This window comes from Hordeum vulgare, chromosome 1H (assembly GCF_904849725.1).
Source record: "Hordeum vulgare subsp. vulgare chromosome 1H, MorexV3_pseudomolecules_assembly, whole genome shotgun sequence".
Classification (NCBI taxonomy): Eukaryota; Viridiplantae; Streptophyta; class Magnoliopsida; order Poales; family Poaceae; genus Hordeum; species Hordeum vulgare.
Genome location: NC_058518.1, coordinates 195,792,631 through 195,808,222, shown reverse-complemented (window position 1 = coordinate 195,808,222; position 15,592 = coordinate 195,792,631). Strand labels below are relative to the sequence as shown.

At 49.9% G+C, this 15,592-nt stretch overlaps 1 protein-coding gene across 1 annotated transcript in view; it reads left to right on the top strand.

Moving 5' to 3' along the window:
• Nucleotides 1-3,567: 3,567 nt before the first annotated feature.
• LOC123428647 (E3 ubiquitin-protein ligase SINAT5-like) overlaps nucleotides 3,568-15,592 on the top strand; it is a 34,104-nt gene continuing 22,079 nt past the window's right edge. The window contains exon 1 of the mRNA XM_045112849.1: nucleotides 3,568-4,061. Coding sequence (XP_044968784.1) covers nucleotides 3,597-4,061 — 465 coding nt within the window. The 5' untranslated portion in view covers nucleotides 3,568-3,596. The remainder of the gene's footprint in view (nucleotides 4,062-15,592) is intronic.

Genomic DNA, 15,592 nt, shown 5'->3' with positions numbered 1-15,592 from the left:
TAGGCCGGAAATCCGGGCACTGAGTCCAGAACAACGTCGGTTTTGGTGTTCTAGGAGCCGGATGTCCAGCCGGGGGCTCAGATGTCCGGCACGACAAATTCGAGAACTCGATTTGGGGCTCTAAAACTCGATTTGGGGCGGAAATTCTTGTTTCGAAGCATAAAATGGAAGGAAAAAAGAATGAATAGGTCTAGGGAACATAATAGGAGGTAGACCCACTTGTCAAACACAATATCCACGGATCAAAATCAACAAAAACTCACTAGGATCAACAAATTGCAAGATTTTTTTGGGCTCTTTTTGTGGGGATTTTCAAAATTGGGAAGAAAAAATCGATCTAAAGCAAGAAAAGTGAGGGGGTATGGCTCCATTTTCGTGACAACCTATGCTCTAATCCAAGGTGACGTAGGGCAAAGCCCTAATTAGTGTAATTTGTCCCGATGTTCATGTATTGAAGGTGGATTTGAGGAAGAACACAAAGAGCACGAATAACACGAGGGGAAAACGTAGGGAAACAAAAGAAAAATACTCTATTGGACAAGATCCACACTAAATACTCCTCGAACCAGAAGCAACACATGGGATGCATCAAGATCCAAAAGCAACTAGGGAAATAAGAATACAAGGATAGTTCATCCAAATCTCTAGAAGAGATGAGCTTTCATGATTCACTTGGGAAACCCTTCTCCCTTAGGAGGCCTTATGATGTATGATAATATCCCACCCCTTAGGAGGAAACCCACAAGGGGTGTTACATGAGCTAAGCTCTAGTTTTGATTGGAATCTCAACTAACCCTGGAAATAAGGAGGAGGAGGTCTATTTATAGTGCTAGGGCAAAGGGTAAGTAGGAGAGGGATACATGGGCCTCGGGCCGTGACCATGAGTGCGCATGAAGGTGCCGGATGTCCAGCCTCTCGTGAGGCGTTGGATGTCCACGTGAAGGCTCGGATGTCCGGCCTGAAACTTGGCTGTTTTCGTTGCGGTTATGTCTCCTCAAGTCGGATTTCAGGCCATAGGTCGGGTGCCTAGCTCCCGAAGCTTGTGTCGCGCGAGGGTCGGCTTGGACGTGTCGGGTGGCCGGATGTCCGGCCGCTGTAGTTTAAACAACCTGTCTTCTTTCGTCGTTGCTTCCACGCTTCCTTCGCGGATTATGTGGTCGTTGCTTTGCGTTTGCACTCCTCCTCGTCATTTGATGTCCGACAATACCTATGCATGCACACAAGCAAAGTGTCAAACAATATACCATTCTTAAAGTGATCAAGTGAGCATGTGTAAAGGAGATGATTCATATTTATGTATGTGAAGTAGATGTCGCATGTATCACCTGCCAAACAGATTCTTGACATAATGATGTCCTTAAGATGCTCCACATCAAAGAATGGTTGTATGGTCTGTAGGATATTATTGTGGGAGAATACTATTCTTTCAAAATACTTCTATGGCCCGGTAGCGATGGAACATTGATATCCGCTTAGCCGATTTAAATAAAAATTTAAGATAAAATCTGCGTCTGTTTGTATCGCGGTGTTGGCCTTAACTAGCAAAATGGCCCATGCGTTGTCACAGAAGAAAAAAAACATAATCTTCAATGATGATGATCACATTATGTTCACATATCATCGCTTGATTTAGAAATTTTGCACACAAATGCAAGAAAAATGTTTCTTCTTTTTAAATTTATTCACAAGTTGAAGCAATCTTTACATTTTCAAAAATCTTGGTAACTCAAAGATTTATTCTGAATTTCAAGATTTTTTTAAGAAAACATACAATAATAATCCGATGCATCCAATAGTTAATTCTTCAAAATTCACACAAGTATATTGTCACATAGACTTAGAAAGCATTAATGTTTAACTACATACATTAGATCTTTCGTCAACAATTTTATAAATATGGGAACAATTTTAAAATCGAGAACATTTTTTACAATTTACAAACATTTACTAAAAATCATGAATATTTTTTATATTTCGAACGGGTTTAAATATTTTCTTTTGAATTGGCGACCAATTCAAGAAAAGACGAACATAATTTTTTATGTTGGAGGATTTTATTTTAAATTCACAAACATTTTTTAAAACGCATGAAGTTTTCTGAATAAACAAACATTTTTATAAATCAGTAATATATTTATTAAATTCATGGACATTGTTTTGGAATTTGCAAAAAAAAAATCCGGCGCTTTTTTTGAATCCTATTTTTAATTCAAAATAAAAAATCGTCAGCAATTTAATTCAAAATTCCTAGTTTTTAGTATGCAAAAGTTTTTGTAATTCTAAATTATTTAAATTATAAATAAAAAAATGGAACGAAACATTTTAAATAAAAAAAGAAACTATCAAATCAGGCATTAGCTATTTTTAAAATATTAGGACATTTTTTAAATGCATTAACATATTTTGAATTAGAAAACATTTTGTTAAATGCCTTTAATAATTTTTAATACATGAACTTGTATGTGAGATCATGGACTTTTCTTATTGTACAAATATTTTTCTAAAATTGCAAACATTTTATTGTATATGCGAGAATTTTTTACAAAACTCCGAGTAGTTTTTGAAGTCACAAACATTTTAATTTTTGAAATGTGTTGATTTATAATTTCTGTTTATTAAAATTTTAAGGATTATTTAAATTTCTAAATTATTTAAAAAAATGGAACTGAAAATAAATAAATAAATGGAACTAAAAGCAGGCGCCTGTGCATGGGCCGGCCCATACGGTGTGTTAGATATTCTTTCAGCATGCAGAGCGTAATATATGACTTTTTACATGGACCGGCCCAGTCCAAGATTTTTTGCTTTATGAAACGTTTTCTATTAATTACTGGTGACATGGTCGATAATTTATGCAAAATTTAGGAGTAATTTTTAAGACGGAGGAACAGAAACCGTATTTTCTTTATTATTAGGGAGAGATGAGATAGACTGTGCCGTTTTTCTCTTATAGGAATTCGCTGGTTCGAGAGGCCCGGTAGGCCAACCTCACGTAGGGATGGCACCCGCAGGGTATGGGTACGGGTGGAGCCTCCCCATACCCTTACCCGTCCCGTCTGATATTATCCATCACCCTTACCCATACCCGTCAATGGGTATAATTTTTTCCTATACCCGTTACCCGACAGGGTAGACGGGTACCCGCGGATAAAATTACCCGTATTTGCAAAACATCAACTAAAAACTTATAGTTATAAACTGCATTGTATCATATAGTTTACAAAGATAGATTATAACTACAACACATACTTATAAAACAACATCATATAGTCATAAACAACAACACATAGGCATACACTTTCAGTTTATAAATTATTGACATCGTGTATATTGTAGAGATAATTTTGAGTTTACATAGATTTTATATATGGGTACATGGGTATATGGGTATGGGTTATATGATCCCATACCCATACCCGCTCTATTCGATGGGTTTTAGATTTTTCTATTTATATACTCATAGGTAATTTTTTGTCCCATATCCTTACCCTAATAGGGTTTTTACCCGCAGGGTACGTGGGTAATGGGTATCCATTGCCCATCCCTAACCTCACGAGACGACGTCGTCGCTGTCACCGCGTAGTTTCGGACGCAAAATGAGAGCAGTGCCGTTGCCCCGTCGTCCCGTGCCCAACCAAACCAATCCCGATTACCCAAAGGCAACGAACCCACCGCGGCGGCCAGGCGCCTCCGTCCTCAATTCCCAGCGCAACCAAGAGAAACACGGAGACGGACGCCGGGGCACGCGCGCCGGGGAGGCCACCATGGACATGGACAGCGTGGAGTGCCTCTCCCTCCCCGACGCCTCCATGGACGTGGACGACGTCAACAGCCACCAGCAGTACCACCACCACAACAGTATCCCGATCCATCCCGTGCACCTCGCCGCTAGCGGGGGCGTCGGGGGACGCGCGTTCGCGAAGATGAATGCCGGGGCCGCGGCCGCTGCCGGGGGAGTGGGTGCTACAGCGGGCGCCGCCGGTGGGCCACCGGCGACCAGCGTACACGAATTGCTCGAATGTCCTGTCTGCATCAACTCCATGTTCCCGCCCATCCACCAGGTAGGTGCTCTCTGTGGCACTCCGCGTTCCCTGATTTCGGGATGGCTTGTCTACGCTTCTCGATTTGAGATGAGTATGCGTGTGGGTTTGAGTCTAGAATGGGATCCGGTGGCTGTGAGGGTATTCAGGTGCACAAAGGTTGGTCTATATTCTAATTTTAATGGAATCGAATTAGACTTCGTATTCTAGCGGAATCGTTTAGCTGGAATTTGGGATTTTGCTCCCTGTAGGGATTGGGTGATTGTGACTCGAAATGGGCACATATGGATTCGACGCTTCCTAGACTGTAATTTCTTCTTGTTAGGTGTTGTGTTGATTTGCGCCCTTCGATGCACATATTGAATTGACACATATCTTCTGTTTAGGATCTGAGTCGAGCTATTAGTATGTGGAGTCTTTCCCTATCTACGAATTAATTGTATTATTTAGGAGATAATTTGTTTTGTTTGTTGAACAATTTTTTCGGTTTTATTTACCGTTCAGTTTTTTTAATCTACAGTTTAGCTTGTTGTTGCCGATCATTTGTCCTGTTGCTGCTTTTAGTAACCTTTGGTACTTCTAGTTACTTGGACTGGATGCAACTGAGAGAAATTATTGATCCAGTCTGGCTTAGATAGTACGTAGAGGATTCTTCTTTTGGACCACTATCGTATTTTGATGAAATTGCCCTTGGCAGTTACAAAAGTCGAAGTAAGCCTTCATGATCAACAAGTTAGAGGAAGGAGATCACATGAAAGAATAAGTCGAAGATGAAGACAAAGGAGCAAAGAAGCCAAGCCAAGCAAGAAGGCCTTTCAACGGTAGAGGGAATCTTTCCCTAAACGGGCCTCCACCCCTCCTAGCCCAACTAGGAGCACACGGGCCAAAGGATGGAAAATTACCTAGTTCTACCCTTCCACCTCCTTACTTAAAGGGCAGCCTTGGTTATTTGTCAAAGACACCTAGCTATAAGCCCCCCATGGGCATCTAAGATCACTCACACCACTTGAATAAACTCAAGAGGAGGGTCACTCTTCCCTTCCAAGCTCCTTCATGGGAGCAAAGAAGGTTGTGACTCGAAGTTTGGGGGACCTTAAAGGTCTGGACTAGTTGGGAGTCGTGGGACTCCGGAAGCGGCGACACTAAGTGTTCCTTGCGTCGGGCACCACTCTCGACGACCCTTCCATAGGATGTATCTTGTGCTTCCATAAGGCGACTGAACCTATTTAAAAAACGTCGTTGTGTTACTTTGCCGAGTGTACGGCGACCTTCGCTATAAGGCCGTTGTATGCAACCCTTCCCACTAATTTCTAACCACGTTGGTAAGGATACCCTTAGTCGAAAGTTGATTCTTGAACATCAGAAGTGGTAATTTGTAGGATTGAGTTACGAGCGTGCGCGCGGGGGGTCGGCGGGGGGGTGGGGTGTGAATGGAAGATTTTAACAATTTCTTTGGAAAACAAACTTCTCCAAAGAATAACAAGAGTAAACAGAACTACTCAAGTACTGAATATAGGAGTAGCTGAACTAATGGAGTCAATAACTTTGAAATATGCGAGGTAGTATAGTAGTACTCTAGAGACAGAAGCATGCTAGCTAGAAGAATAACTAAGGGTGTGTTTGGTTGGAGAACCAAGTGGAATGTTTTGTAATGGTTACATTCCACTGGAATGGAACGGTTCCGTTCTTGTGTTTGGTAGAGATAATGAAATAGAATGAAATGGTTCCGTCTTGGTGTTTGGTTGAGCAGATCATATCACGTAAGTCAGCCAAGTATAGAACGAAAGACAGGGTTACATGCATCGTATCTGGCCAGGTTTGGGATCTGTCATTGCAAAGGTGTGGCCACTAATCCAACCCCGTCGCCTGCCAAATCGTGCTACCACCTGCAGGCCGTACCCAAGCTTCAGCCACAACCACCCAGGCGACAAGGAGGGAGGCGTGCCGTTGTGGGAAGTGGAGGCGGATTGCGCTCCATCGTGCGTCGCGTGCCATGACTGCCCCGCAGACGGTTACGGCTTGCGTCGCCTCGTTCCCCCAACCAGCCGTTCCGCGTGTGCCGCGGGTCAAGAGAGCAATGATGGCAGGCGCTGAGCGAAGGCTTTACGTCAATTCACTCGGAGCGGTTCCCGAAGCGTTGCGGGAAGGAAGAGTTCCATGACATGACGGGTGCCACGCGTCGAGCCTGGCCTGCAGGCAATTAGGGCCCGCGTCGCTTCGCCCCCACCGGCGGAGCCGTGCACAACGCGGGCCCGGGGGCTATTGTCGGGCCTCTGGGACCGGGGGTACCCAGGCCCGTCGGCCCGCGACCCCAGGCGCGACGCAACTGGGTAAGCCTGGTTAGGCCCATCGGCAAGCTCGGCAAGGAAGACCCTCGCAAGGGCCCCTGCCCCGCGTGGCAAGCGTCTAGGGATCATCGCCGAGGAACACGAGGGGTTGCCCGTTGCAAGGTCGCGTCCTGAGACCACCCCTGAGGCTCTCTTGAGGCGAGCTCGTTGAGGGCGACATGGCAGGGCCCCACAGCCCTGCGCCTCCGCATGGGTGATGCGGGCTGCGCAGGAGGCGCAGGAGCGGTGCCAGCGGGCACGGATAGGGAGGATTTCCACTTCCGTGCTAAGGAAGCGGGGCCAGTAGGCGGGCTCCCAAAGCAACTCCCAAAGGTTTCCCGATCCGTGCAAGAAGACTATGGCTGGGGGCTCGGCAGGACGGAGGTCACTCCGAGCCCGCCAGCGCGTCATGAAGGAAGGCTTTTGCAGGTGAAGCCCGCCTTTGTCAGGGCGGACCGCAGTCCTGTCCCCTTTCTAATGGCCGTAGTGGCAACCCTTCCCGCCAATGTGTTTTCAGGGGAAGATGACCAAGACCAGTATAAAAGAGAGGTCCGGCCTCTGTAGTAGGGGACTGATCTCATTCCCATCGTCTTCACTAGGGCAAGAAACCACCTTTGTACCGTCTTCAACCTCAAGTTATCCAGACAAGCAGGAGTAGGGTTTTACACCGCAAGGTGGCCCGAACCTGGGTAAACTGCTCGCGTGTTCTTGTTCGCTTTCCTTGGATCGAGCCGCCGGAGAGTCGCCGTGAGGTAGAACAGAGCAGGAGGGCAAGCGCACCCCAGAGTTCGAATCTTTTCTTGGGTCTGCGGAGCCCCGATTCCGACAGAGAGCTTGTCACAGTTGGGCATGTGGGTGTTACCACGAAGGCACACCAATACCACGAAGGTTCACCCTATTATCCTTGAGACAACACCGTGAAGGCGTTTCTCAACCACTGGTGGTAGATCTTTAGGCGGCCTCTAAACCTTCACAAACTTTTGGGGTAAATCACAACAATTGATTTCTCAACGAAGAACTCCTACCTCGTAGGAGTCTCCAACTTCCAAGTGTAACAAGACAAGAGCAAAGGATTCGAATCAAGCCCAAACACATAAATGATTGTTCAAAGTGTGGGGAATGAGTGGATCTTGCTATGGAATGCTTTTCCTTTGAATGTCTCCAAGGATTTCTCCAAGAATCGAAGGTTTTGGGTTTGGGAGAGTAGGTGAGGAAGTGTGGCGATTGTGAATGATTTTGTGTGTGAACTTAACACCATTTGCTTCATGCCGAGTTGGAATTCGTATAGAGGATACTGGTGCATCTTCTTCTTTGGAAGCTGAAGCATCTACTTCAAGAGGTTTGACTTCCTCGATGCCCACCATCTTTATAGTTTCAACTAGTGAAAGTTCATATAGTACATGTGGCGGTTGCTCTTTCTAAGAGCCGTTTAATTCTTCAAACTGCACATCTATAGTTTCTTCAACCTTTCATGAGTGTTTGTTGAAGACTCTTTAGGCATGCGAGCTTGTGCCATAACCGAGTAAAAAATCCCTTCTGTGCTTTAGGTGCAAAAATTGAATTGTGATGCTTATCAAGAATAAAGCATGGTGCACTGCCACATTTGGCCTTTTATCAGTGATGGCTCGTATTACGTTCTTATGAGGAACTTGTGAAGATAAACTCAGTTGGCGATGTGACAAGCATTGTTGATGGCATCATCCCCAAAACGAATTGGTGTCTTGAATTCATCAAGCATGATGTGAGCTGTCTCGATGAGTCGTGTTCTTGCCTTCTACAACTCCATTTGTCCGCGGAGTGTAGGGTGCAGATAACTCATGTGTGATGGCATACTCATCGAGGAATTCACCAATTTGGTGTTCTTGAATTCCATGCCATTGTCACTTCTCACATGCTTGAGGATGACTTCATTGTCATTTTGAGCTCTTCATGCGAATCTTTTAAAGTATTCCTGGGTCTTGACTTTATTTTCAAGAAAATAGACCCAGGTGAATTGAGCAAAAACATTGACAATAACGAGTTCATAGGAGTTACCACTAAAACCTTTCTGGTGTTGAAGCAATGCAAGTTGACGAGTTGTGGTCATCACTGTCTTTTAGGATACTTAGACTTCACCTGCTTGACAGCCTCGCATGCGCTGCACAAGCGATCTTTATTGAACTTGACATTACCAATATCTTCAATGTGCTTGTGTTTGACCAGCTTCTTCAAATTCTTCATACATGCATGACCAAATCTTCGGTGCCACAACCAACCTTTTGTTGCTTTTGCAAGCAAACAAGTTGCAACTGTTGGGCCTTTTGAGAAAACAAGATATAAATTGTCTTTCTTAACACTTTCGAAGACACAAGGCATAATTGGTAGCCATGAAGACTTCACAACCAGTCTTAGAAAATAGCACAATCAAGTCAATGTCAGTTAGCTTAGAGACTGACATAAGATTGTATCCAAGGTATTGCACTAGCATCATATTATCAATATGGTTATCCTTTAAGATAGTGATTTTAGCTAACCCAATTACCTTTCCTCTGGTGTTGTCACCAAATGTAATGCTTAGTTGAGTTGAAATACTTAAGAGTGGAATCAGCAAACATGCTTTTGTCTCCGGCCATGTGATCCATTGTCCATCACCCATTCAGTTCCTCCGGAGACATGGCCCTTAGAGGACTTAGCGATGAACCACATGACAACAACGTCATCATGGTTGTCTTGAGTGTCGAAGATGGATCAACTTCGAGGCGATGAAACACATGTTGTACCAGCCATGCCGGACTCAGATTCCTTAGCAGAAGAGGCAACTTCAGAGGCATCTCCAGAGTCTGATCCCTCGGCTCTAGAATCCATCTCCTTGCCAAGATTGGTTCGAGCTCTGTGCAAATTCTTCTTGTGCAATGAGGATTTGGACTTGGAGTGTGAGGAGGAATTCTCATTCTTCTTTGATGGATGCTTCTTGTTTGATTTTTCATCTTTGTTTCTTGCCTCTTCTTTCCACAGAGTACAATTAGCGATGTAGTGTCTGGTTTGCACTAGAAGCATGTGCGTTTCTTGTGGTCATGTTATGACCGGCACTACTTATAGCCGGAGTGGGCCTGTTTAGTTAGGGGCTTAGCCCAAGTTATCTTATTTTTATTAGCAGTAAGGTTATATAAACAGTTGTAAGACACCCTTTTGGAATTAAGCAATAAGACATATTCTATTGCCCGACTCGGAATCCCTAACCCTAGCCGTCGCCTCTTCCATCGCCGCCGCCTCTCCACCGCGCGAGCCGGCGCCCTCGCCCTCGCCAGCCTCCCTCCTACCCCTACAGCCTCCGGCCAAGCCCCGGTAGGATCCCAGCTCCTACCAGTTTGGTATCAGGAAGCTTCAGTTCGATCATGTCCTCGCCGCCGCCCTCCCCATCCCTTCCGCTGCCGACCTCCACCACGGCCCCGCTCGCCACCACGACCGGCGCCCCGCACGTGCCCGTGCCGGTCACCTCCGCCGCATCGCTTCCCGCTGTCCTCACCCCGGAGGAGCTCACAGGAGCGATCCGCGACCTCGCCACCGCCGTGCAGGGGATCCGCCTCTACCTGGCCATTCCCTACGGGACACCGTCGGCCGCGCCACCACCCGCCGCTAACGGGCCGCTGCTGCTTCCGTGGCAGCCGCCGCACCAGGCGGCATTTGCCGCGCCTGTCGGGCCGCTGTAGTCGGCGCTGCAGCTACTGCAACCACTAGCCACCACCTTCGGTCCGGGCTCGACTCCGGCCTCTACGGCGGCCCCCGCTCCGGCCGCGACGCGACCCTTCTGCCGGCTCATCCCGGCCGAGCAGCTCGAGCGCCGTCGACAGGGGCTTTGCTATAACTGCGACGAGCCCTACGTGCCGGGCCACGTTTCCCCGCGCCTCTTCTACTTGGAGACATCCGACTACGTCGAGGAGGACACCACCACCGACGGGGTCGGCGACCTGGCCGCCCCAGTTGCGGCGGAGGCCCCACCGGCGCCCGCTTCCGCGACGGCTCTCGTGGTCTCCCCGCATGCTCTCGCGGGCATCCGAGACGAGCGGACTATGCTCTTGCCGATGACGATGAACGGTGAGCGCTTGGTGGCCCTCCTGGATACCGGCTCCACGCATAACTTCCTGCTCGAGTCGACCATGCGCCGCTTAGCGCTCCAGCCGACGGGCGGGGAGCACCTTCGGGTCACCGTGGCTAACGGCGACCGCCTCCGGTGTCATGGGATTGCGCGGGACGTGCCCATCACCATCGGCGACGAGCACTTCACCATCACGTGCGCCAACATTGAATTGGGCTGCTTCGACTTCATCCTCGGCGTCGACTTCTTGCGGACCCTCGGTCCCATCCTCTGGGACTTCGACGCCATGACGATGACCTTCTGGCGCCAGGGTCACCGCATCCGGTGGGTGGGCGTTGGTGGCGCCTCCCCAGCGATGCCGCAGCTCCACCTGGCAGCGACTGCTATAGGGCCCGAGCACCCATTGTTGGATCATCTCTTGCAGCAGCACCGCGACCTCTTCGACGAGCCCACGGGTCTTCCACCAGCCTGGGTGTATGACCAGGCACGGCGCCGGTTGCAATGCGCCCCTACCGCTACCCCCAGTTGCAGAAGGACGAGCTGGAGCGGTAGTGTGCGCTAATGCTCGCCTTGGGCATCATTCGGATTTCCACGTCGCCGTTTTCAGCGCCGGTCCTCCTCGTCCGCAAGTCGGACGGCACGTGGCGCTTCTGCATCGACTACCGCGCCCTGAACACCCTGACGCTCAAGGACAAATTTCCTATCCAGTCATGGACGAGCTACATGGGGCGCGCTTCTTCACCAAGCCCGACCTCCGTTCGGGCTACCACCAGGTGCGGATGCACCTGGACGATATCTCGAAGACAACATTTCGGACTCATCACGGTCACTTTGAGTTCTTGGTGATTCCTTTTGGCCTCTCCAACGCTCCGGCGACCTTTCAGGCCTTGATGAACGACGTCTTCCGCCCTACTTGTGTCGGTTTGTGCTCGTTTTCTTTGATGACATTCTTATCTACAGCGCCTCTTGGGTGGAGCACCTTCAGCATGTCGCCATCGTCTTTAACGAGCTTCGGGCGCATCATCTTTATCTTAAGCGCTCGAAGTGCTCGTTCGGCACGCCTTTCGTCGCCTACCTCGGCCATGTCATCTCGGCCGAGGGTGTTGCTATGGACGCTGACAAGGTGGCGGCTGTCGCGGCCTGGCCGACGCCACACTCACCGCGGGCTCTCCGCGGCTTCCTGGGCCTCGCGGGGTACTACCGGAAATTTATCCGGGAGTTTGGCCTCATCGCGTCCCCGCTCACGAGCCTGTTGCGACGCGACGCCTTCGCCTGGGATGCGGAGGCAACGGAGGCGTTTGAGGCTCTCAAGCAGGCCCTCACGACGGGTCTCGTCCTCCAGATGCCCGACTTCGACCGACTATTCATGGTGGACTGTGACGCCTCCGGTGTGGGTTTCGGCGCCGTCCTTCATCAGGGTGACGGCCCGCTGGCGTTCTTCAGCAGGCCCTTCGCCGCGCGTCATCATAAGCTCGCGGCCTATGAGAGGGAGCTGATTGGCTTGGTGCAGGCCGTGCGCCACTGGCGGCCATATCTTTGGGGACGACTGTTCTGGATTCGCACGGATCACTACAACCTCAAGTTCTTATTGGACCAGAGGTTGCCTGCCGTGTTGCAGCACCAGTGGATCAACAAGCTCTTTGGCTTCGACGTCACTGTTGAGTATCGTTCGAGCCGCCTTAACACCGTGGCCGACGCCCTGTCCCGCCGCGACGCCGACGACTCCGCCGGGGCGGCTCATTGCATCCGCTCGGGGCCCTCCTTCGCCCTCCTCGACGACATCCGCAGGGCTACCGTTGACGCGCCGGACGCTCAGCTCCTTCGGCAGCGCCTCGACGCCGGTGACCTGGCAGATCCGTGGCGTTTGGCGGATGGCTTGCTCCTGCATGGGCGTCGCCTCTTCGTGCCCGATCACGGCGATCTCCGTGACCAGGTTCTGATGCTGGCGCACTCGGCAGGCCAGGGGGGGTGCAAAAGACCCTCCATCGTCTCCGCGCAGATTTCTACATTCCCAGCGATCGGGCCTTGGTCCGGGACTAGGTGCGGTCGTGTGTTACGTGCCAGCGTAACAAGACGGAGACACTGCGTCCGACTGGGCTACTACAACCGCTGGAGGTGCCCTCTCAGGTCTGGGGCCGATATCTCCATGGACTTCATTGAGGGCCTCCCAAAGGTGGGCGGCAAGTCCGTCATCCTCACGGTGGTCGACCGCTTCTCCAAGTACGCTCACTTCATCGCGCTTGCCATCCCTACACGGCTGCCTCCGTGGCTTGTGCCTTCTTCAACGACATTGTCCGCCTCCATGGGTTTCCGTCTTTGATCGTCAGCGACCGGGACCCGGTGTTCACGGGGCATGTCTGGCGTGATCTCTTCCGTCTGGCGGGCATGAAGCTCCGCCTGAGTACGGCCTTCCATCCTCAGACGGACGACCAATCCGAGGTGGTCAACAAGGTGATTGCCATGTATTTGCGTTGTGTTATAGGTGATCGTCCCCGTGCTTGGGTGGATTGGCTCGCGTGGGCGGAGTACTGCTACAACACCTCTTATCACTCCGCCCTGCGTGCCACGCCTTTCGAGGTGGTCTATGGCCGACCGCCTCCGCCCATCCTGCCGGTTGACCCTGAGACGGCTCGGACCGAGGCGGCAAGCGATCTTCATCGCAGCAGGGACGATATGCTTGCGGAGGTGCGCCAACGCCTTCTCCAGGCCCATCAGCTGTCCAAACGGTACTATGACGACCATCACCGAGAGGTAGAGTTTGCGGTGGGCGATTGGGTGTGGTTGCGCCTCCTTCACCGCTCCACGCAGTCCCTGGACCCGCGCGCTAAGCGCAAGCTGGGCCCTCGCTACGCGGGGCCATTTTCTGTGGTGGAGCGCATAGGCAAGGTGGCCTACGGCCTACAACTTCCGGCCGGTGCCCGCATCCATGACGTATTTCATGTGAGATTGCTGAAGCCTTTCCACGGAGCTCCCCAGCGGCCACACCGACGCTACCTCCGACCTCCGATGGATGACTTCTTCCAGGTCCGGCCAAGGTGTTGCAGGTCCAGCAGCGTCGCGGAGTGTGGCATTTATTGATCCAGTGGCAAGGCCTTCCGGAGGAGGATGCTACTTGGGAGCAGCTCGAGGAGTTCCGCCGACAGTTTCCAGACTTCCATCTCGAGGACGAGCTATTTGCGCAGGCGGGGAGAGATGTTATGACCGGCACTACTTATAGCTGGACGAGGCCCAATGGCCCGTTTAGTTAGGGGCTTAGCCCAAGTTATCTTATTTTTATTAGCAGTAAGGTTTTATAAACAGTTGTAAGACACCCTTTTGGAACTAAGCAATAAGACATATTCTATTGCCCGGCTCCCAGAGGAGCCGGAATCCCTAACCCTAGCCGCCGCCTCTCCACTGCGCGAGACGGCCCTCGCGCCGGCTGCGCGCCCTCGCCCTCGCCAACCTCCCTCCTACCCCACCGTGGAGAGGAGCTCACAGGAGCGATCCACACTTTGAGAACTTGTAGTGGCCTCCATTCTTGAAGTTGTTGAACTTCTTCACCAACAAAACGAGGTCTTTGTCGAAGTCATTAGGATCAACTGACCCCTCGGAGGTCGCTTCTTCTTCATCAGACAAGGTGTTTGTAGTAGCCTTTGAAGCGTGACTTTTCCATGAGTTAAAGCCATACACATATCTTTTCTCTTCTGGCAGTTCATGCGTGTTGAGTCTTTTTAACACATCTGCAGGAGCGAGGTTTTTGGATCACTAGAACCAGAGTTTCAAAGGAGCCATCCAGAGACCATAGCACTTTCTTTGCTATGTCATGATTAGTGACGTCAACAATACCGAGACCTGAAGTTCATTTGTGATCGTCATCAGTCTCGAGTAAGTTTCTTGAATACTTTCTCCATCATTTTTTGTGAAGCATTTGAGTCTGCTTCCAAAATATCCAAATCAGTTTCTCAAAGAGTAGAAACATCTTCGTTGTCCTTCTCAAGAATGTCCCAAATTTGCTTCGCAGTCTTCAGGGAGCTAATGCGGCCAAATTGCTCTTTTGAGAGGCAGCCACATATGAGATCTTGAACTTGAGCATCAAGCTGCCTATTTCTTTGGTCTTCCAGCAGTAGGATTGGTAGGTTGACAAAGTAAACAGAACTACACAAGTATTGAGTGGAGAAGTAACTGAATTAAAACAGTTAATAACTTAGAAGCTCGCAGAGCCGAAACTGTAAGCTAGAGACAGAAATATACCAACTTGTAACGCCCAACATGCGGCGCTAGCCCGATCAAGTGATGAATTCTTGATAAGGGTAGAAACGCACATCGAAGCGCTTAACAAGGTGGACATCATTACAAATACATGTACTGAATAGAAGAGTATCAAACATTTATTGGCGTACACTCACCACAATAAATGAAGCTACAACATGAATAATACAATCCAACAACACATTGCAATCATCATACCATAAGGCAGGGTCCGAGTACGGACAAAAGCCAATCCAAATAAAAGGAAAACGACGTCCACCCTGCTACTCCTAGGATGCCAACCAGGAGCCCATCCTATGTGTTGAAAGAGAATATAGGGATTGGTGGAATAGTTGTTGTATTGCTTGAGCCTCGTGGGCATATATATAGGAGTACATGATCATCTTGGAGTACAAGTCAAGGCAGGAACAAATCCTAGTCTATCTATGTTCCCTAAACAATCACTATACTCAACATCCCCTGCAGTCACAACGGTAGCGACGCAGACGGTGAGACTGGAGAAGAATCCGAAGGTAAGCCGATGGTCCTCCCCCCACAGCCGTAACGGTCGACGTATTGCGGAAGTTGAGGCTGGGGTGGAAACCGACGAGGTTGCTCAAGCAAGGCGGTAGCCCTTTGTGCGTTTGTCGAGGTAGCCGAGAGCGTAGGGTGGTGTAGCCGTAGTTGAGGTAGCCGTGCGAAGAATGCCGTGGTCGATGTCGAGTCGGGGTAGCCGGTGTCTAAGGAAGTCGCCGTGAAGCCGCGGGCGCAAGGAGGCGCCGAGTCAGTCATGGGCGCAGTGGTGTCGAAGTAATGATGCGCCGGGAAGGAGACGTAGTTGACGATGCGTCGCGCCGGGTTTGCCAAGCCCGGGGACACTTTGTGGACGAAGGCACGCATCGGTGTTGCCAGCACCGGGC